General features: G+C 39.1%; 1 protein-coding gene across 5 annotated transcripts in view; it reads left to right on the forward strand.

Moving 5' to 3' along the window:
• Positions 1–14,744, forward strand: part of LOC106050630 (globin-like) — a 59,638-nt gene extending 44,894 nt beyond the window's left edge. For all 5 annotated transcript variants that reach the window (XM_056027435.1, XM_056027433.1, XM_056027436.1 and 2 more), the window contains exons 3-6: positions 1,121–1,286; positions 5,683–5,845; positions 9,261–9,323; positions 13,676–14,744. In XM_056027435.1, coding sequence (XP_055883410.1) covers positions 1,121–1,286; positions 5,683–5,845; positions 9,261–9,323; positions 13,676–13,882 — 599 coding nt within the window. In that variant the 3' untranslated portion in view covers positions 13,883–14,744. The remainder of the gene's footprint in view (positions 1–1,120; positions 1,287–5,682; positions 5,846–9,260; positions 9,324–13,675) is intronic.
• Positions 14,745–24,710: the final 9,966 nt, after the last annotated feature.

Here is a 24,710-nt window from a genome sequence, read left to right on the forward strand (position 1 = left end):
TCTGGATTGCTTCATCAAATGTCTCTTTATCAAGTATCATTTGGTATACAGCAGAAGAGATATAGTTTATCAGTAGTTTCTTAGTATCAAGATTATCTACTGATAGTACTGAAACAAAATTTTTTAAAGTTTCATACCAGTGCTGCCAATGCTCTGCTGCTTGAGGTGCTGTGGGCTCGATGTCAAACTTCTCTGGCCGAAATATCCTATCCATTTCGAAATTCTTACAACTTCACAGTTTTGATTCAGTGTATTAAATTGTTATGAACATAATGATAACAGAGTCGAAAACCATGTCCACTTAGTCTGGCTTTAATACACTGAATGACTACACAACACACATTTCGTGAACACATTCTTATGGGCGAGTTACAAGCACATGTAAACATAAGAACGACAACCGATACAGCATATAATTTTCATAACACTCACTAACGCACTTGTGTTCAAAATGTTAAAGACGCAAGCCAAATTTAATTTTATGACGATTATAGTTGAAAAATTATAACGGTCAAACCAGTATCTTCCCTTTTAGAGATCCGTGTCCACTCAACTAGCCAGGTTTTAATTTTTAGAGCCCATTAAGAAACTGCAAGCTGATAGAAGGAATTGTAGAAATGAAAAACGTAGACAGAGCATATTACTGTGCAATTAACTTTGAGTGTGAAATTCCTCATTAAAACTTTCTCAGATATCTATCTATCTATCTATCTATCTATCTATCTATCTATCTATCTATCTATCTATCTATCTATCTATCTATCTATCTGTCTGTCTGTCTGTCTGTCTGTCTGTCTATCTAGAGAGCGAGAGAGAGAGGTGGCTAGAATTGATCTATATACAAGAAACTCGTGATTGGTTCCAATACTTGTAAGATTACGGGTATCAAAGGACGCAATGGTTAAGAAAATACGTGCATGATAGCTTCTCTCTCCCATCCTGCTGGCCCGGCATCAGTAATTCTAAAATCTTAGCATTGCATTTTTTGCACTCTTCAAACTTTGTTCAAATCCCTGATTTGTCTTTTTGTAGTCTGTACACTCAGTTTGAACATTTGTCTTAGTAAGAATAGAGCGCTTGGTTTATAAACTTAAATCTAGTTTCATTTTGTCTCTGACAGCCAAGAATAAAGAGAAAGTGAAATCCCCGACACCGAGGGAGAAGTTTGACATCCTTGGGTATCAACCGATCTTGGAGGATGAGGACAGAGACCTCGTTTTCAATTCAGGACGAATCATATTCGAAGAGAAACACCTAGAGATGAAAGGAGTGCCTTTTCTTATGGAGTAGGTTTTGGTTTGTCTTCTGAGTAGCTGGGTTTGTTTTGTGAGTAGCTGGGTTTGTTTTGGAGGTAGCTGGTTTTGTTTTGGGAGTAGCTGGGTTTGATATCTGAGTAGTTGGGTTTGTTTCGGGAGTAGCTGAGTTTGTTTTGGTTGTAACTCGGTTGGGTTTATTCGTCATACTATTTTCAGAAACAAGATCTAATGAACTAAATACGCCGGCAAACGTTTAGTTGAAGAAGTAACATAAATTCTTTATGAAATCAAACATTCTCATTCCTTAAGTAGAAGCCATGGAAAGATTGATAACACGCTTTTTATACACAATAGAACTTAATAATTCTCTTCATGGCTCAACAGTTTGGACACCAAGAAGTAGAGGAAATATCACTCTTTTATTTCTGCAAGTCAGACTAGAGTTACCCCACGTAACTTTAACGGCGGGAAAAAAAAAGGGGGGGGGAGAACAAGTAATCTACTTTGTATTCACCCGTCACTCAATGGCAGGGCTGGACTTAACAATAGTGGGGCCCTATGCGAAACGGATCTCACATAGCCAATTTTGGGAAGGGATACGGATAATAAGTAAAAATTAAGAGTTTGTATTAGAAAATAAATTCGTATTTGCATTTTTTTTCATTCTTTACTACGTATAGAATTACTTTACGAGCCTTTCGTGTAGCTAAGTCATACAGTATATCATAAAATTCTATTTCTTACATAGATCACGCTCAATAACAAGAATTACCAAATGTTTCAATCTATCTACAAGAATTGTTGACCTCAAGTAATTCTTCATTAGTTTGAGGCACGAAAAGCTTCTTTCACTAGATTACACAATTAAGGACATTGCATAACGCCGTTTTTTTATCGCTCGTAGGATTGGCGTTTTTCACCCCAAAATGATAATTTTTGTGTCTATACATTTCATGAGATCTCACCAAATGCTGTTTCCAACTTCCCATCACTTCCAGTTTTGACGGAATTAGACGAAACGCCCTCAGTAAAGGAGCTGAGCATTGCCATTGACATGCTTGCACATAGGAAAACACCCGGAGGAGATGGCATTCCTGCTGAAGTAATTCAGGCTGGAAAACATGCCCTAATCAAACCACTCCATGAACTGCTAAGCTTGTGCTGGGAACAAGGAATGGTCCCCCAGGAATTGAAAGACTCCAACATTGTTACAATTTATAAAAATAAAGGCGACCGCTCTGATTGTAACAATTACAGAGGCATCTCAATGCTTAGCATAGTCGGAAAGGCTTTTGCTAGAGTATTACTAAAGCGATTACAGATCCTGGCAGATCGTGTTTATCCAGAGTCGCAGTGTGGCTTTAGGGCAGGTAGATCTACAACAGATATGATTTTCTCTCTTCGGCAGCTACAGGAGAAGAGCAGAGAACAAAAGCAGCCCCTCTTCATAGCATTTATTGATTTGAACAAGGCCTTTGACCTTGTTAGCAGAAGCGGTCTGTTTGCTGTACTAGAGAGAATCGGCTGCCCAAATAAGTTAAGAAAACTAGTGTCAGCTTTTCACGAAAATATGCAGGGCACCGTACAGTTTGAAAGTTCTTCCTCCAGGCCATTCTCCATTAAGAGCGGTGTCAAACAAGGATGTGTACTGGCCCCTACACTATTTGGCATCTTCTTCTCAGTCGTACTATCCAGTGCTTTTAAATCCCTGGAAGACGGAATATACATCCATAGCAGATCCGATGGAAGGCTCTTTAACCTGGCACGTCTTAAAGCCAAAACGAAAAGGCGTCGTATCTTGATAAGGGAGCTGCTGTTTGCCGATGACGCGGCACTCGTATCTCACTCACAAGGAGGTCTACAGAAGCTAGTGAACGCCTTAGCAGCTGCTTGTCAAGAGTTTAGCCTTACTATAAGTCTCTCCAAGACCGAAATCCTGGCACAAGACGTCGCAGAAATACCTATAATACAAATTGGGAACCACACCCTTTCAGTGGTGCAGGAATTTACCTACTTGGGTTCAACAATTGTCAGTAACCTAGACTTAGACATCGAGCTGACAAAAAGGATAGGAAAAGCTACCACAGCATTGGCAAAACTCTCCAAGCGCGTCTGGGAAAATGGTAAATTGACCACAGCGACCAAAATCCTAGTCTACAACGCTTGTGTTGTGAGCACTCTCCTTTATGGCAGTGAGAGCTGGTCAACATACATATACCAAGAGCACAGATTGAATAGTTTCCACTTGCGCTGCCTGAGACGCATAATGGGCATCTCTTGGAGGGACCATGTCTCCAATCAGGAAGTTTTAAGATTGGCCAATATGAACAGCATGTATGCTCTCCTGACACAAAGAAGATTACGCTGGCTCGGACATGTCACCCGCATGCCAGATGGCAGAATCCCGAAAGATATCTTATATGCTGAGCTTGTGGAAGGAGTCAGACCCAAGGGCCGCCCAAGACTAACATATAGAGATGTCTGCAAGCGAGACATGAGAGCCTCAGGCATCAGCGAAAGTATGTGGGAAAACATAGCCAAAGACCGGAGTGCATGGAGACAGACTGTGCGTGCTGGGACAACCCTTGCTGAGAACAAAAGAATTTAATCAAGAGGGATAAAAAGAAAGCTGCCCTGTCTGCTAGCCCTAAATCAGAGGCATACACATGTACGAATTGTGGCAAAGTCTGCCGTTCTAGAATTGGCTTGATTAGCCACACCAGATTCTGCCCCGTCTCAAGATTAAGCCGAAACCAGTGACTCATTTGGGCGCATCCATTGCCTTTCGAGACAAAAGGAGCCATATATATATAACGCCGTTTTTTTATCGCTCGTAGGATTGGCGTTTTTCACCCCAAAATGATAATTTTTGTGTCTATACATTTCATGAGATTTCCAGGAGCTCCTTTTACATCAGGAGGCCGCGGGAAATCTGCTATGAGTTAATTTAATAATTTACACCTACCTAGAATTAATGCGGGTCCTATGAAAGTGCGGGGCCCACTGCGGTCACATAGTTTAGTAGGCCCTGCAAGATAGTGGCGTATGCTACACTGTGGGTCGACTAGTAGAACTTAATTTCAATAATACATTCACAAAAGTAGACTTAACAAGAAGCTGAAAACTGTAGGACCTAGATATAAGTTTGATTACCCTACTTATAGGTTCACAAGCTCAGTTTTGAAATCGAAAGGACCGGAAGTCAAAAACAACTCTCCAGATATTTATTTATTGACGTAGAAACTCGAAACTTTGTGAATCCAAATTATAAATAAATTTCCTGTTTACACTTCTCTTGGGATCTTGACTCGTGCACACAGAATAGAAGCATGACAGGGGTTTTATTTTTGAATAGCTAGTTGGTAAGTCTTTGTTATGGTTTTTTTTTTAGCAGCTGGGTTTATTTTTGTGTGGCATGATTTGATTTGTAAGTAGCTAAGTCGTAAGTCTCTTGCTATGTTTTTTCTTTTGAGCAGTTGGCTTTATTTTGTGAGTAACTTGGTTTGATTTGCGAGTAGCTAGGTGTATTGCGTAATTATGTATTGTTTTCTTTTCAGACTACCTAGTTTTTTTTAGTTTTGTCAATTGCTTAGTTTGATATGTGACTAACTAAGTATATACTTTGTGAGTTGCCTTTGTTTTAAGCTTATCTGGATTTGTGTCGATGAATGGGTGGGAGGCTGGTGGTGGTGGATGCTGGGATGCACATTTTCATGAAAGTAGGCCATCTTTAAAACATATTGCTTCGTGGCGAGTAATTTTGTTTCTTTTGGTTAATCAGTTTAAAAAAAATGTAATTTACAGGAAGAAAAAAACAAAACATGGCTATGTTGTAGAACCTTTGGGGTGGGGTAAGTTTCCAGCTCTGGAGTTGGGAATGTCAGCCACCAGTTCGATAAACAGAACAATGCCAGTGAAATTCTTAGACATGCTAAATGAAACTTAATTAACACAGAACTGTGGAGTACATCCTTTGTTTGCTATTAATGGACATTTGTTAAAGTTTTAATTATTGTTTTCTTTTTGTATATTGTTTAACACATTTCTATTCACTTTAGTTTCTCTCTTCAGAGATTTACTAACTCGAAATACGATTCTTGATTCTTAGTTAGTTTTTTATTAATATTTTTTAACTATGTTTTGGATATGCCTTCAGAATTGAAGAATATTACATCCCAACCCAAACCACCCTCAAGACAGCGGTAAATGGCGGTAGGCAGGGTTTGAGTCCGGGATAACCAAGACGACAATCCAAATCGCATACTAGGCAGCCGTCCTTATTCTGCAATGTTTGAGCTAACATAAAAGCATTTCATGTGTGTCTGTCGCTTTTTGTTAAAAGCATTGCATACGTGTCTGTCGCTTTTTTTGCATTGCAATTCACCGTGTGCTATCATGATAAAAAAATCTCTTTTTTTATCTTTAGATTTTTTAAGACCTTCCCGGAACATCAAAAATATTTCAAAGCCTTTAAAAACACACCTTACCAGGACTTAAAATCACTTCCGGTGGCAGAGAATCATGGGAGAAAGGTGATGGATGAGGTGAAGTTTCTAGTGAACAATATCAACGACCCAATTCAAATGAAGGTTTCTGGCACACTTTTTTTTAACACTCATTAAATATAGTTGTATATTACTCAGTACTCAAGATCCTTTTAGCTACCATATGTAATTAAAGCTATTAATAGATTTGAGATTCTCATATTTGGCGGATAACTATAAATAGCTCTTTTGGTGAAACCTGCGAACAGAATCAGAATATAGAAAGTGTTGTTTATCTCTGTATTTTCAAAGGTATACTATAATTCTGTTCGCACTATTTAGCATTGCAAAATCAAATTTATAAGCTCTTTTCCCTTGTAACAGATCTAGTTTTTATTCTGTAGTTGGCAACAGTGATCTTTCGTTCTAGCGTGCTTGACCTAGTTGAGTTTATTTTCATATCTCCCCCCCCCCCAGTCTTCTTCTTTCATTTTCTCACTTTTTTTTTTTTTTTTTGTCCTATACGTTTTCTAATATCGCTTCCACTAGGAGCGGGCTGGGTAGCAAACCGGCCCTGACATTAACCTACAATCCGGCCCACATGTTGTATAATATTTGATGAGCATCCAATCAGAACTATCTTATCTTATCTTATATAATACAGACGTTACTTCAAAAAAGAAGATGATTACGTCCTACGCGTCATGCATTTAGTCATGCATATTAACCAATGACTTAAATTCTGCCAAGTCACTGGTTTTCCTGGCTAGCTCAGGCAACCCATTCCATGCTCTAATAGCACTAGGGAAGAAGGAGTATTTGTACAAATTTGTCCTAGCATATGGGACGAGGAATGTGCCTTTATCTTTTTATCTTTATCTAAACTATCCTGGAAATCATTAATTTAAAAAGTTGCTAATATATTGGATACGCTGTTTCCCATTTAAAGATTCATCCGAATATATTCACACCACAGACCTATATATATATATATTATATCTAGACTGGACATGGAGATCAATAAAAACAACACAAGACACAGAAATTTTACAAAGAGAATTAGATGAATTACAGAAATGGGAATCAAATTGGAGCATGTCTTTCCACCCAGAAAAATATCAGTTATTAAGAGTAACAAAAAAGCTAAAACAAATTAATTCCATTTATCTTATTCATGGTAAACCAGTAACACAAACTAAAAACGCAAAATACCTAGGTGTTATAATAAATGAAAAACTGTCATGGAATCCCCATGTTGATGAAACTATAAAAAAAATCAAACAAAGCATTAAAGTTTATTAAAAGAAATTTCTATAAATCAAATAAGAACGTACAACTAAAACGTTATTTAACCTTGGTTAGGCCAATTATAGAATATGCATCCTCTGTTTGGGACCCCTTAACTCAACAAAACATTAAGAAACTGGAACAGACACAAAATTGAGCAGTGAGACTCATAATAAACGAATATTCACATTTGACTAGACTGTCACTAGAGTAACACCTTTAGTTAAATCACTAAATTTAGAAAGCCTTCAGGACAGAAGACGCAAAAGTTTAGTAGCAATTATACATAAAACACTGAACCATAATCTTCAAATACAAAAACAAAATTTAATAAAATACTCAGAAAGACACAAAGATAAAGGTACATACCTCATCCCATATGCTAGGACAATTTTGTACAAATATTCCTTCTTCCCTAGTGCTATTAGAGCATGGAATGGGTTGCCTGAGCTAGCAAGGAAAAACCAGTGACTTGGCAGAATTTAAGTCATTGGTTAATATGCATGACTGAATGCATGACGCGTAGACGTAATCATATTCTTTTTTGAAGTAACGTCTGTATTATATAAGATAAGATTTTTACACTACAAAAAATGTATTAAAAAGCTTAAAAAAAACTGAAACAAGGCGTTGTTTTGTAAAGCAGTTATAAGAAGTAAAGTTTTTGTTATCCCAACCCTAACCTATGTAACATATACTTTAATATTTAGATCTAGTAATTGAACATTTAAAATAAGAGCACTTTTTATCTCATAATTATTGTTTTGCAATTTTGAGATACATAATCTAGAAAGATCTAGGTCACCAATCTATTTAAATGTATATAAGATGATTCTCTCTCTCTCTCTCTCTCTCTCTCTCTCAGTGTGTGTGTATATATATATATAGGTCTGTGATTTGATCACTATCGGATAAGAATTTGTTTCCGTTTTCCAGTCTAGGTCTAAAATATAGGTCTTTAGGTCTGTGATTCACACTGACGAAAGGTCTGTATGGAAATAGGCCAATAGGCCTTATTTGTTAATCGCTTAGTAATATAGGCCTTATGTCTAAGGACGGAATATTAGAAGAAGCCAAGCCAGCGGATACATAGTTCATGACCAGTCAACTTTAGCTATTACACTGTCAAGTTTTTTAAAATATTTTTATAAAGGTAAGACTAGGACCTATCATGACACTGCGTAATAAGACTATTTTATTAACTTTTTTTTGAACAATTTCATTAGAGATTTACTGCATTCAGCGATCCCATTCGGCGCACCATCCGCCCATTACGTACCGGCCCACAGGGTATTTGCCCGAAAACCTATATAGCCAGTCTGTCGCTGGTCTCCACAGTTCTACATATCGCTTTTTCTTCTCTATGTTACTGAATTTTGCGGCTTAAAGAATGTGCATTGGATCTTACACATTGAGATGCAAACAAGGAAGAGATAACTGTTTTAAAAACTGTGTCGTGCTGCTCTCCCATCAGATGTCAATGTATCACTCTCTATCCTATGTCACATTTTTGTACTCAAACAAAAAGTTTGGCCTAGAATATATTTAGCTGTTTATTGTGGATCATTTGGTTTCGACTCCATAATAATTTTGTCTTTTTTGTGATTTAACCTAGATACGTCAGACTTGTAGCAAGACATGATGATATTGTTACGATACCAGGCCTTCTGCAAACACTGCCCAACAACACAACACATCTAAACATCAACTTGACAACAAGAGCTTCAAGTAACAAAGTGGCGGTTTGAATTACAAATACATCGACAGCCAATTCAACACAATTGGCTACATCAAATTCAAATGCTTTCTTGTACTTAACAGAACTGCCTAACTAAACTAGTCTCTCTAGCTCGTACAGCTAAATTTTCGAGGACTCACAATGTACCACACAGTCCTTATGCCTTACTGTCCTGGACTCAACTGTCTCTTGTTACACTCGCGCTAGTCCGTGAAGGCTCTCGATCACATGACCACAACATGGGTCATATTTGCGTGAACTAGCAGTACTGTCCCTTGTTTATAGACAGCCGTTGACCCGTTGACCTGTGTGATTGGCCTGAGTCGTGTGTATCAGTAGGCCGCACACACATTAACCCTTTCAGTCCGCCACTGAAGTTACAACAAATATAAACATTAAGAGGGTTGGACAAAGGACATACAACATATGTACAAGCTTTTTTTTTTCTTTCTAAAACAAATTTTCTTTGAAAATGAAATGTTTGGTCTCTTGCAGGAGAGTATTTGGAACTTGACTTTCAGCCATCGGAATAGAAAAGTGAGGACTGCTCAAATGAAGGTAATTGACATAACTCTCTATTTGTTAAGAACATTTTCAAGGTAACAATTTGCAACATCATTCCATTGTTGTGTTGGGAGTATTTCAGTTACCATTCACTGACATTATTATTCAGTAAGTTTACCATTAAGTAAGTTTACCATTCACTGACTTGATCATTCAGTAAGTTTACCATTGAGTAAGTTTACCATTCACTGACTTTATCATTCAGTAAGGTTACCATTAAGTAAGTTTACCATTCACTGACTTGATCATTCAGTAAGTTAACCATTGAGTAAGTTTACCATTCACTGACTTTATCATTCAGTAAGGTTTTCATTAAGTAATTTTACTTTCACTGACTTGATCATTCAGTAAGTTTACCATTAAGAAAGTTTACCATTCACTGACTTTATCATTCAGTAAGGTTACAATTAAGTAAGTTTACCATTCAGTAAGTTTACCATTCACTGACTTGATCATTCAGTAAGTTTATTATTCAGTAAGTTTACCACTCAGTAAGTTTACCATTCAGTAAGTTTATCAATTAGTAAGTTTACCATTCAGTAAGTTTACCATTCAGTTGTTTTACCATTCAGTAAGTTTATAATTCAGTAAGTTTACCATTCAGTATGTTTACCATTCAGTTAGTTTACCATTCAGTAAGTTTACCATTCAGTAAGTTTACCATTCAGTAAGTTTACCATTCAGTAAGTTTACCATTTAGTAAGTTACCATCCACTCAGTTACCATTCATTGAGTTACCGTTAATTAAATTTACGATTTATTAAGGTTACCATTAATTAAGTTACCGTTTAATTGTTGCCTCTCGGCGCTTAATAAAAACAACTCAGATCAAGTCGGATTTCGAACTCAAGTCCCCTTGATAGGCACCCAAGCAATTTATTTGACTCGGCCACACATCCCACATGCACCAAGCGTTGTCAACATTTTCTTTCTAAATACTTCACCATCATAGCAAACAAATTAGACGCAAGACTCCAGTCATCTACTGTGTCAAAGTGTTGGTCCTGATCACTCCTAAGCACTGATTCTCCCACTTGCCATAGTAGACGGTAAAAGGAAAATCTAACCTGTTCTTACCTCACTGAATCCTAGGACAACTAAACCAATTTCAACAGCGTAACCGCAGCGGTGAAATTTACCAAAAATGAATTTTTATTCTCAATTACTGCAAACTATGTATTTGACTAAAAAGTGGGTTGTTGGAGGGGGAGGGCGTTTCATTTGAAAATATTATGTGTGTGTGTGTGTGTATTGAAAAGTGAAAGAGACACACACAAAATAAAGTATTTTTAGGGCTACAAAATTGTGTTGGGGTGGGGGGGGGAAGCAATGTAATTTGAGTCGGTTTATTGATGGGTTTAAAAGTGTTCTATGCAATATACACACATACATACTATTTCAATCTTAGCGTAGCACCTGTCTCAGCTTGTTGGTTTATAAACAGAATAAGGACAGGGAATGAATTCTGGACTGTAAGACAGTCTGTATATTTACGGTAAGGAAGAATTCATAAATCCGTCCACAATATATGTGTTATAAACTATTTAATGGTTAAATTCAAATCATCTTTCAATTTTTTTCTAATGAAATGTATTTTGAGGAATCATTAACTCATAAGCCTTACCATCATCCTCGTTTCTTGCTAAATTTTTCGTTCAGACCTAGCAGTGTATGGGACATAAAACTTCAGAGCTCATCTGTTTCTTAGGCCGACTGGTAATGAAGAGAGCCAACTGTTCTGAACAATGACCAACCGCATTTACTTTCATTAATTAATGTCAGGTGCAGCCCATTAAACTTTGCTGGACTAAAGGTCGTCATAACAATCACGAAGTGCTGGCTTGGAACTCAGACCCCTCAATCTGCTTTACTACTTGCCCACCACGCCAGCCCCTGCAACTGTCTGATAGGTTGGGAATTAAAAAAAAGACAAAAAAGACGGCATGGGAGATGTGGGTAAAATGACTTACCTGTTCTGATTTTCAAACCAGTCAGAACCCAGAACCAATGTCCCCCATGGCTACTGTTTTTGTTTCCATGGGCACAAGTTGTGATTTTCATTAGAGTTGAGAAAAGGCCTCTGGAAACTTTAGGCCCTAGACCGTTGGAAGAGCTCCTCTACCGACATAAATGAAAGCAATCTTTCTGTCTGAAAGGGTTCCAAGAAGAAATTCGTTACACCTTGTTTTCCGGGGGCCTTTATCCTAACACTCAGGCCAAAGGCCGAACTCCCCGGGGAAACAATCTCATTGTCTTTCTAAATAATACTGCCGTTTGTGTGTCCGCCATGAGGAATGGTGTGTGGAAAAAGACATGTTGTTGGGGTTAGCTTCCATCTCTGCGAGTGCAATGAACTCCGTGCCTTTGGCACCCCAACGGGATCCCGGAGAGTTCTATTTTGCTTCCTTATAGGCCTCTAACGAACGCCTCCATCCAGGCGCCACATTGAGGCCGAGAAGTCCAGAAGACAACCAAAAGTTCACTTTCTTACTGCTTTCTTCTTCTAGCTACATTCCATGGGGTGGGCAGCTTTATAATATACTAGACATATGTTACCCGCGACCCGCGTGTCTTTATTTGCGCATTACTTTCGATATAGTCACTGAGAGTGTTTTGTAAACAATTAAACGAAATAATAATGTAATAAGTAAAGCGAATGTGTCAATGTAAAAATAGTGTGAATGAAGCTATCAAATCAAAAAAGCTAATAGGCTTAAATCCATTTTTTTTCAAATTAAAACATTTGCTTGTAGGCCTACATATATTTGATTAAAATTTGAGATGAATAGACTAAATTTTGTATGTTCATGTGTATAAAGTATAAAGTAGATCTTGAGGTAGACATAGATCTAAATCTACACTAATCTAGAGTTAAACATTGGCTTTTATAGAGTTCATTCTGTGCTGCGCATGCGTGAACTTTTTTTCATGAATGAATATAGGCCTATCTCAACACGGCTACGCAGCTTTATCGAACAGCGAACGAATGTAATAAAAATGCTTTAGAAAAACAAATTTGAATGTTAATTTGATTAAAATATGAAATGAATGGACAATAATTAGTATGTTTATGTGTTAAAGCATAAAACTATCTTTGCGAAAAGAAGTTTTATCATCTCAATAAGAGTTTTAGACCTAGGCCTAGGAGTAGCAATAGACTCAGTAGAAAGATGTGTTAATGTGTAACCATTTGGTAATGTCTAATGAAAATGTTCGCCAGGAAATCTGTAGTCACAGATATCAGGAACTAATTTATGTAAAAAATGCTTTTGAATAATCTAGTGGATTGGATTTAGATGTATGTTAAACGTAACTAATGATCCTTTCACATTATTTCTCTTTCGCTAAGAAAATAAAATTAGTTTTGCGAAAATGGGTTTACCCGAAGTCGATATATTCTTATCTATTAAAAACGAAAAGAGCGATAGCTTTGTTAAATGAATGGGATTATAAAGTGAACAATTAAACGAAATAATTTTTAGTACGCGATTCATGAATGAATATAGATCTAGGCCTATCTCAACTCGGCTTTGCAGCTTTCGGAAATGAATGTAGCTTTAGAAAACCAAATTTGAATGTTTATTTGATCAAAATATGAAATGGATGGACTTTAATTAATATGTTTATGTATTAAAGTATAAAACTATCTGTGCGAAGAGAAGTTTTATCATCTTAGAGTTGAATTAGTTTTAGATCTAGGGATGGGATTATAAAGTAAACAATTAAACGAATTAATTTTTAGTACGTGATTCATTACGGTATTGTCTAATGAAAGAATGTTCGTCAGGAAATCTGTAGTTACATATATAAGGAACTAATTAATGTAAAAAATGCTTTTGAAACACAAAATTGAAGGTTCATTTTATCATATAATGAAATCAATGGATCTTCTTTTGTATTTTCATGTGTCAAAGTAAAAAACTATCTGCGCAAAGTGTATTTCTTAAAATTAGATCTAGATCTAAATCCTTTCGATCTTTTCTCATGTCAACATTGTAGACATGGCCTAGATCCATAAAATACTATAGCTCTAATAGAGTTGGACAACTTTATTTTTTTTTAGGGTCTTAAGTTTGTTTTAGGGCTACAATACACACACTACGGTCTAAGTTGGTACCCAAGAAACATTCCTGACAAGTTTTATCAAGATTGGTCAAGCGGTTTTGATGTCTATAAGTAACATACATACATACATACACCACACATTCTACTTTATAATATAGATGTAACTGATAAACCAAGTTTAAATCAAGTAAAAAAAAATTAAATGGAAGTGAAAATATAATTGCTCTTATATAATAGGAAAACATTTCACTGAAACATTCTCTTTGTTTTTTCTTTTTAAGGACATGATTTTCGCCTTTGTTGATTTTGTAAAGGCGGAGCTTGGAGATGAATTCACTGCCGAAATGGAGGTATCCTGGAAAAAATTTATCGCGTTCATCATGGCCATTGTTGAAGACGAGGAGTCCAAAGCGAACACAACGGCCAGGAATACGATGGAAGAGACCAGCGCCCTGGATATTTCTAACTACAATGTGAACAAGGTGTGACCCACTGTCGTCTGCTGCCTTTTAACTGCTTCTTGGACGTTTATGTGTCGAGCTGAAAGAGGGGAAGAAAAAAAAACGTTTTTGAGCTCGTGACATTGAAGAATGATGCGCATGCGTGAATGTTTGGACGGCTATTTCCGCTGTCAATACTATATATGGATTTCACTCATCCTTGCAGACGCGAACATGCTGTTGTTAGTAAAGCATATGTCGTAAAATTGGTGATTCATAGTCATACTAGAAACTTCATGTATAAACATAGATCCAGTGACAACTTTGTATATTATTAAACTTTACTTCAATGATTGTGTGCTTTTTGAAGAAAGGTGTAAGTGGTTTAAACAAGAAACAGCAGGTAGTGTTGGTGATGTCAATAACAAGAGTGGGCTAAACTAACAAATTAAAAAATCAACTAAATACTTTTCCTTTTCTTTCACTTTATCCAAACTTATGTTTCTGCCGTCTTTTTGTTCTAGTTAGACGTCTAGTGGCTCTTATTCCCATCAACAAATATAGACACACATCATTGTTTCTATACTATATATCTATCAGCTGATCTACTTGGCTAAAAATAACTTTGATAATATGACTCTGGAATGTTTTGATTGGTATTTGTGAGGAAGTATGTTCAATGTTAATTATAAGATGTTGGTACAAATGACGTCTTTTTAATGTCTTTTTTTTTATCATTTTAACCATCGCTCTGTATGATGCAGTAGAGCATAAGTTCATTTCAGTCAAAGAAATTCATTTCAAATGTAAGCTTTGTCAGATACTGCTGTTGTTGAACTGTTTTCTTTTTTTTTTCTCTAAGCAATTCATCCAAATATTTACAAAAAGGAAATAAAAGAAAAGATATGTGTTTCTGTTGTCTCTCTTTATGTGTTTGTCTTAACAACTCAACACCTCTGCAAAGACAGAGTTATCGTGTCACTATATGCTTTAAAGACCAGCTTGGGCGCCAACGTGCCTTAAATGACATAGAAGAGAGCACCTGGTTTCATGTGGCCTCAGAATGAGACAGCTGGGGGTCACTGACAAAGGCCGCGGGATACACATTTGAGACCAAAAGAAAATCCGCTGCCGAGGACAGATGTAGACGGCAAAAAGAAAATCTTAATTGACCACCGGCTGACAATGTTTATGCTTGCCTAGGATGTAGCAAAATATGTAGGTCACAGCTGGGGCTGGGTGGCCACGGGAAATGCTGCATTCCTCATTAATCTTCGGACTCGAAGACTAGTATTATTATTATTATTATTAATATCAGGTGACCGAGCCTCGCTCGGATGAATAATTTGTTAAGGAAGGATATTTACCCGAAGTTATTTTGGGAATATTGTTGTAATTACGAAAATGAACTATCGGGTAAAGACTATCAATCCGAAGAGTTGCTTTTTAGTTCTTTCAGTTCTCAATGTAAGTGTACATGGCGATTAGAATAGAAAGTCACCCCAACAGTAGGCCTATAGAAAACCACAGCTCACGTCTTAACGTTTTACATTGCTTCTTTCATGTAGAGCTATTCGGCTATTATAGGCTTGTAAGAAAGTCTTTGCAGTGTAACTTCTAAAATTGTTACTTTCTGACATTTAATATTGCAATTAATATATTCATTATGGCTCTGAGACATGGGCACTTTACAGAAAAAACTAAGACTTCTTGAGTGCTTTCACCAAAGATGCTTGCGCTCCATCATGGACATACGGTGGCAGGACCGCACTACAAACAGCGATGTCCTTGCCAACGCCGGTATGGACAGTATAGAGGGACTTCTTATGGTCCAACAGTTGCACTGGGTAGGGCACGTATCCCGTATGGGAGACGAACGAATGCCAAGGCAGTCTTTTTTTGTGAGCTAAAAGGTGGTCGACGTGACAGAAGCGCTCCACGGAAATTCTTCAAAGACCAGCTTAGTCGTCAACTTTCCTTGGCTAACATAGAAGAGAGCACCTGGCTGCATGCGGCCTCCGAACGAGACAGCTGGAGGTCTCTCACGAAGGCCGCGGGATACACATTTGAGACAAAAAGAAAATCTGCAGCCGAGAACAAACGCAGACGGCGAAAAGAAAATCTAAATCGGCCACCTGCGGACAATGGTTATGCTTGCTCTGGATGTGGCAAAATATGTAGGTCACAGTTGGGGCTGCACAGCAAAGGGAAATACTGCATTCCTCACTTATCTTCGGACTCGAATTTCATACCATTTTGCAAGAATATCGCTGTTTGTATTGTGGTCTTTAGTGAAGTCGTTCAAGAAGTCTTAGTTGCTTTCTATAAAGTACTCATGTCTCAGATCCACATAGATGGGTTGAGAGAATACTGGTTGAAACTGATTTTTGTAGACAGGCGAGCGATTTATTTCGCCACACTCTCGCTTGAAGGCGTCCAAAAGCACGACTATCCATAATCACATATCAAACTCTCTTTAAAACAATGCGTCAATTGATACAATGCTTCCCAGATAATGTGAAGTTATCTACCACTTTAAGGGATGTCTAGGGCAGTGATCTTTGGGCTGAGTAGGTTTTATTGGGTGACTTTTGGAACATGACTTCTGTTTTACCGAGGTTTATAGGTTAACAAATAAAAAAAAAGGGCAGCAGCGTGATGAAAATTCGTTGACCGCGAGCTGGATATCATCAGGGCCAGCCCTAGTCCTATGTTGTCACAGTGGTGGACCCCGAAGGTTCAAAAGCTCCGCGCTAATTCTAGGTGTAAATTATTAAATTAAACCATTATAATTTATAATAGGGTTCCCGTGGTCTCCTTGTTTTCAAGGAGCTCCTGGAAATCTCCTCCTGAAACACATAAAAATGTCCTTAAAAAGACAAAATTGTCATTTTGGGGTGTCAATCAATATGGTAAACGCCAGTCCTACGCGTGATATAAAAAACCGGCATCGTCAGCTTTCATTTAATAAAAATGTAATGCAAATACGAATTTATTTTCTAATACAAAATCTTTATTTTCACTTATTATCCTTATCAATACCCTTACTGGTCCACGCGCAATCCTCATTTTTTTCACATAGGGCCCCGCAAATGTTAGTGCCGGCCCTGATTGTGCAAGTAAGGCATAGATAAGCTGTGTTATGACCATTTCCTACGTTTTGGTATTGGACGGCAGACTTCGAAGCTTAAACACATTGCAATAATTCACCAGCAAAATAATAACAAAGTAAAAGCTACCTACGGGTGTACGCAATTCAAGTGTAAACAATTTATAAAGCCTTTAAAACACAATAACTAATTATACATAAAGATATTTCATTATTTTTCTTCCATAGTTTCATAATGGATCAATGTAAATTAAGATGGTGCGCAAATGTTTAATTACGCCAATTGAATCATTAAAACTTTTTCTTGTTTGCGAAGAAATGTCTTAGTGTACTGATCTGAGCCTAGTGACGTAAGCGGTGTCAAGTTTTTTTTTTCCTATTGACGTCATATAGAAAATTTCATTCATAAAACATTCTAGCCAAAATAAATTTTTCGATAATAAGCCATTTTCAAACCGATATAACGGTCGACCTTGAGTTTTCCCGATGTGGCCAATGAGTTGAGAATTTTTTTCTCACTATTATGCACATACCGTGAACTTTTAAAGAAAATCGTCAGAGCCGTTTTCGAAATAAAATTTATATATATTGCTGTAACTCTGCCTACAGCGAGCCCAAAGAACCTCAACGAAAGTCCTATACTCTTAAGCGAGCAATTCTTGTATGTATGTATATATATTTATATATATATATATATATATATATTTTATTTCAAAAACGGCTCTAACGATTTTCTTTAAAATTTCAAGGTATGTGCATATTAGTGAGAAAAAAATTCTCAACTCATTGGCCACATCGGGAAAACTCGAGGTCGACCGTTATATCGGTTTGAAAATGCCTCAATATCGAAAAATTAATTTTGGCTAGAATGTTTTATGAATGAAAATTTTCCATGACGTAAACGGGAAAAACGCTGCTTACGTCACTAGGCTTACCGCAGTACACTAAAATATTTCTTTGCAAACAATAACGAGTTTTAAAGGATCAATAGACCTAATTAAACATTTGCGCACCATCTTACTGTAGATTGATTTATTATAGAACTATGAAAGAAAAGTAATGAAATTAAATGTGCCGATATATGATTAGTTATTGTGTTTTAAGTGCTTAATAAGTTGTTTACACTTTAATTGTGTAGAGCGGTGTAGATACCTTTTACTTTGTTGTTTATTTTGCTGGTGACCTCCAGCTGTCTCGTTCTGAGGTTGCATGCAACCATGTGCTCTCTTCTATGTCAGCTAAGTCAAGTTTGCGCCATAAGCTGGTCTTTTAAGGGTTTCAGTGTAACGTCGACCACCTTTTTAGCTCACCAAAAAAGACTGCCTTTGGCATGCGTTCGTCTGAGATTCGTCTCCCATACAGGATACTGCTCTGTCCAGCGTAACTGTCGGACTTAAAGAATTCCCTCTATACATAGGCAGCGGATACACATTTGAGACCAAAAGAAAATTTGCTGCCGAGGACAGACGCAGACGCTAAAAGAAAATCTTAATCGAGCATCGCGGATAATGGTTATGGCTGCCTGGATGTGGCAAGATATGTAGGTCACAGCTGCAATCCTCATTAATTTTCGGACTCTAAGACAAGCCTTATTATTATTATTATTATTTTGCTGGTGAATTATTACCATGTGTTCATGCTTCAGTGTCTACCTCTCCTGTACCAAAACAAAGGAAATGGTCATAACACAACATCTCTACGCCTTACTTGCTCACACTAAACATGATATCCATCTAGCGGTCAACGAGTTTGCGTACACTGCAGCCTCTTTTGATTTAACTATAAACCTCGGTAAAAAGCTTGAAGTTAGGGCCAGGAGAGATCTGAATGGATGGATGTGTAAAAGCAGGCCATAGCACCACTAGGATGGATGGATGGCAAAAGCCGGTATGAACTTCCTATAGTCCGACAGTCAGGCTGGGCAGGGCACGTATCCCGTATGGGTAACGAGCATATTGTTTGGCGTAACAGAGGTGCCCCACGGAAACGTTTCTTTAGAAAACTAATGCCATGATTTAAGTCTAATAAGAAAAAAATGCGCCATTTTACTTTGTCACTAAGTGCATGTTTTACCCTATAACGTAGAGAAGTTACATTGCAAAGACTTTCTTCCAAGCCAATAATAGTAAGCCTACAATAGTTTTACGCAAAAGATGGATTGTAAAACTATAAGACGGACGTGAGCTGTAGTTTGTCTAGACTGTAGGAGGACTTAAAAGACTTTAAATTTAATCGACATGTACAATTAGGCCTACAATTAGAACTAACAGAACACTAAAACAACTCTTCAGATTAGTAGTCTTTATCCGATCGTTCATTTTCGTAATTACAAGAATATTCCCAAAATGACTTTCGGGTATATAACTTTCCGAAATTATTTAACAGAGCGAGGTTCGGCCACCTGGTACAAAAATAGGCATATTCTCAAAATGACTTCGGGTATATATCCTTCCTTAACAAATTATTCATCCGAGCGAGGCTCGGTCACCTGATATTGATAGGTAAAACAGCAATTTAATAATAGACTAATAGTCGGATAACAATTACACATTCGAATAATAACAACACTTGTTTACATCAGCCATCTTTTGACTTCCACACTTATTTCCTGTCTCTGTCCCGTGTCTCATGGTGCGTAGTCTCACACCTAATGACAACGTGCAATGTTAACACTCAGTCTCACACCTAATGACAACGTGCAATGTTAACACTCAGTCTCACACCTAATGACAACGTGCAATGTTAACACTCAGTCTCACACCTAATGACAACGTGCAATGTTAACACTCAGTCTCACACCTAATGACAACGTGCAATGTTAACACTCAGTCTCACACCTAATGACAACGTGCAATGTAGAGTCATAGCACTGCCCCCTCCTTAAAACTGTTCGTCTCGAACAAAGTTTGCCCCGCCATGATAACGATGAAGCCGATCCACGTGAACAACCTTGAAGCTAGACCGTGGAGTCTTCTGAATTCGGTAGACCACATCGTTGATCCTTTTAATGACACGATATGGACCTTCCCAGTCTCTTTGGAGTTTTGGGGATCTACCTTTTCTTCTCTGGGGGTTATATAGCCATACCAGATCGTCTTCCTGAAACCCCGAGGCATTAGCACGTCTATCGTATCGAGTCTTCATTAGATCGCAGTTGTTCTTCATTGTCCCACGAGCCAGAGAATGTGTTTCCTCCAGACGCCGTCTAAGATCGTTAACATACTCAGAAGCAGTGACTGGTGTGTCTCTCGGAAGTCCAAATAGCAGATCACTTGGCAACCGAAGCTCCCGGCCGAACAACATCTTTGCAGGGGTATATGAAGTAGAGCAATGGATGGAACTCCTGTAGGACATCAGGAACACTGGAATGTATGCATCCCAGTTGTCTTGTCGATCATCGGTGACCTTCGACAAGTATTGTTCTAAGGTACGATTAAACCGCTCTACCATTCCGTCTGACTGCGGGTGTAGTGGTGTAGTGCGAGTTTTATTGATGCCAAGCACCCGGCACATTTCCTGAAATACTCTAGATTCAAAGTTCCTGCCCTGATCGGAGTGTAGTTCCATTGGTACACCAAAACGACTAATCCAGTTCTCTACAAGCGTTTCTGCTACCGTTGTTGCTTCTTGGTTCGGAATCGCATACGCCTCCGGCCATTTAGTGAAGTAATCAATAGCTACCAATATGTACTTATTTCCTCGTCTAGTTTCAGGAAATGGCCCTGCCACATCGATTGCAATCCTTTCAAACGGAACTCCAACTATGTATTGTTGCATTCGTCCCCTTGTTTTGCGTGAAGGGCCCTTTGCGGCTGTACAAATGTCGCAGCCCCGGCACCATTCCTCTACATCCTCTCTGTATCTGAACCAGTAGAATCTTTGGCGAACCTTATCGAGGGTCTTATTAACGCCCAGATGAGATCCACTGGTACCGTTGTGAATTTCCTGCAGCACCTCAGACACTCTGCTTTTCGGTAATATAAGCTGAAAAGGCCTCGATGTGCCGTCAACGGATTCCCAGACCCTTCTTAAGACACCATTAATGATGGTTATTGAGTCCCATTGAGCCCAGTACGCTTTCGTGGCAGCCCCTTTTTCAGAGATGTGCTGCCACTCGGGCCGTTGTCCATTCTCCTTCCATAGCAGAATAGGAGCCAGATCATTATCTCCCAACTGTTCCTCTCTAATTTTTTCATCTGACCAGGACCCGGTAACATCTACTCCTAGACGACGACACTCAGTTTCTTTTTCTTCTGCCTTCACGCAGTGCCTGCACTGCATTTCGCATGGTCTTCGAGACAATGCATCGGCATTCTGGTGAATCAGTCCCTTCCTGTGTTCAGTCTCAAATTCATAATCCTGCAACCGTTCAACCCATCTCGCCACCTGTCCCTCTGGATTCTTGAAAGATAGTAGCCATTTCAAGGCTGCGTGGTCAGTTCTCAGTTTAAACCTTTGTCCATAGAGATATTTATGAAAATGTTTAATTGAATCAACTACAGCCAACAATTCACGTCTCGTAACACAATAATTCCTTTCAGACTTTGACAACCTTCTACTAAAGTAAGCTACGACTTTTTCGTTTCCATCAATGCTCTGCGATAGCACAGCACCGATCCCCGTACCGCTTGCGTCTGTATCCAGAATGAATGGTATACCCGACAGTGGGTATGCTAACATCGGCGACGAAAGGAGAGCCTCTTTTAACTTTTCAAACGCCTCCTGGCATTCTATTGTCCATATAAACCGTTTTTTCTGTTCTGTCAGTTGGTGAAGGACTCCTGCAATCCTAGAGAAGCCTGGAACAAAGCGTCGGTAATAAGTGCAAAGACCCAGAAAACTTTTCAGTTCTTGTACACTTCCAGGGACAGGCCATTGCCTAACCGCTTCACTTTTGTCCGGATCCGTGCTTATACCCTCGCTTGATACAACATGGCCCAAATATTTTACTTTCCTCTTGAATAGGTCACACTTCTTGGGATGGAGCTTCAAACCCGCACTTCGAATCCTCTGAAACACTTCTCTCAAATTGTTCAGATGTTCATCAAATGTTCTTCCGAGCACGATAATGTCATCAAGATATACCAGGCAAGTATTCCAGTTAAGACCTTTTAAAACTTGATCCATCAATCTCTCAAAAGTAGCTGGTGCATTGCATAGGCCAAATGGCATCACCTTAAATTGCCACAAGCCACTTCCAGCTGAAAAGGCCGTTTTCTCTTTATCAATGGAATGCATCCCTATCTGCCAATATCCGCTCTTGAGGTCTAGAGTAGAGAATATTCGTGATTCGGCGAGCGTGTCCAATGTGTCATCAATGCGGGGAAGAGGATAACTATCTTTCTGCGTGACATTATTTAATGCCCGGTAATCAACACAAAACCGTAAAGTCCCATCTTTCTTTTTAACCAATACAACCGGTGAACACCACGGGCTGTTGGATGGCTCGATGACCCCTTGTTGTTTCATACGTTCGAGCATATCGAGGGCCTCTGGCTGTTTAGCCAACGGTAGACGACGCGGTGGTTGTCGAATGGGTCTGGCACTTCCCGTATCAATACGGTGTTGTACAAGGTTTGTCCTCCCGCAATCATCCTCGTCACAGGGCATAATGTCCATAAATTCCAAAATTAATTTCTCAGCTTTGTTATATTCTTCCATCGAAAGATTTTCTTCCATCTTGGTAAGAATTTTGTGTATCTGTGCGCTCTCCTTCGCTACCGTTCTTGTCGATCCCTCTGCGTCCCGACATTGTGTGATCAGATCCACGGAGTAACAGTCCGCTATGACACTGCCCGCTCGTAACTTATTTTCCTGCGAGTAAAGATTCATGACTCTCACAGGGACCTTTCTATCACCAACACTGACCACCAGCGTCTTTCCTACAGCCAGACTATTTTCTGTTCCTCTCGCTGTTTCTACGAGTTTTGTGCCAATGACTTCGCAATGTCCTTCAACCTCTCCCCATATTATACATTCCGATTGTGCTGGTATGATCGTATCTTCTACCAACAAAATTCTTCTCGCTTCACCGTATCCCTTATCCTCCTCAAGTAGTGGAATCTCCATGTTAGCATATTGTACAGTGCCATTAGCCATGTTTAAAGACAGCTTGAATGCTTGCATAAAATCCAAGCCGAGAATACACTCGTCAGTCACGTTTGCGATCAGGAACTCATGACTGAATGGTTGGGTTTGAATTTCAAAGTTAAGTCTGACCTGTCCCAACACTGGTATTAGTTCGCCACTGGCTGTTTTCAGTGTATAACTGTTTGCTTCTGTTATTTCCTGATCTCCAATATAATCGGGTCTAATTATCGACCGAGATGCCCCGGTGTCCAAAAGAAAAGCGCAACACCCGCGGCCGATCTTTCCTTGTACCTTTAAACTTCTGTTTCTTCCCAACACAGTGACAGAAATAACCATTTTTGGAGCCTCTTTATACCGCGCTGCCTGTCTCCGCTCCGTGAAACCGGCAGACATTAGTTTTCCCGGTTGCCGTTCTGTCTTTCTTGTGATTGGCGTCCACGACCCCGAAACCCTCTGGTACAATCCCTTTGCATATGACCAGGGGTGTCGCAGTTCCAGCAGCGAAGAAGTGTTCTATTTTGTCTGAAATAGGGTCGCCGTTCGTCTCTAGTCTTGTCCACCACCCTTCTGACCAGCCGTGCAAGATCCTCCTCCTGGGGTCGTCTTTCGTCTATAGCCTCCCCTACCAGTCTTCGTACCAGCTGTGTAGGATCCTCCTCCCGAGCATCTATCGTCCGGCTGTGCTGCGTGGCCTTCGCTGAATCTCTTGCCGCCTCGTAGGACAGAGCATAGATAAGGGCTTCGCTTACTTTCCGTTTTCCGCTGATTCGGATGGCTTTTTTAAGTTCTGCATCTCGCACTCCATCTATGAAGGCATCTGTAACAATAACATCCAAAAATTCTGGTGTTGCCAATGGGTAAGCCAGACGGGCAAGACGCTCAATGTCTGCCGCTAATTCCTGTAGTGTCTCTCCACATTTCTGCAGTCGGCTTTTTAATTGTATTCTAAACACTTCCTGTAAGTGCTCGTCGCCGTATCGCAGTTCCATTGTATTGACCATAGCATCGAAGTCCGTCTGGTCCTTCATTGTCTGTAACAATTCGGCTGCCTTGCCTCTGAGTGCCAACACCAGACCAGTTGCTTTCTCTGCCTTAGTGTTCCATCTGTTGACTTTGGCCGCCGCTTCAAACTGCAATCGGTACACCGACCAAGAAACAGAGCCGTCAAACACCGGTGGTTTAGTCTTCCCCGTCATTTCAGTCACCGTGGCCCCCGCATCTTGTTTTCTCTCTAGCTCCGCCTTCATTTCATTTCGTAATACTTGAATTTGCGAATCGACATCCTCTACCATCCGCGACCGGAGCTCAGTTACCTCATCTCTTAATTGTTGTTTGTAATCATCCATATCCTTTTTCAATCCAAACACAACGGATTCTATAGAGCTAAGTTTATTACCTAATTCATTTTTAAGTTCATCCTTCACCAATTTCAGGTCTTCCTTTATTTGCTCTTTCATCGATTTCCAAATCTCCGCCGTATCGGGTTCTATTTCAAATAAATAGGTGTCCGGATCCTGTTCGTCATCCATGATGCTTTGCTTCAGACGCTCCATGAGCGCCTCTTTGTTGCCGCTTACCTTCAGCTCTCTGCATCTGAGTTCTCGTCTAAGTTCTATCAATGAAAGCTGACCCAGTGTTTTTGTTGACGCCATCCCGTATCTTTCTCACGTTGGCCTA

This window comes from Biomphalaria glabrata, chromosome 4, assembly GCF_947242115.1.
Source record: "Biomphalaria glabrata chromosome 4, xgBioGlab47.1, whole genome shotgun sequence".
In the NCBI taxonomy this organism is placed as follows: Eukaryota; Metazoa; Mollusca; class Gastropoda; family Planorbidae; genus Biomphalaria; species Biomphalaria glabrata.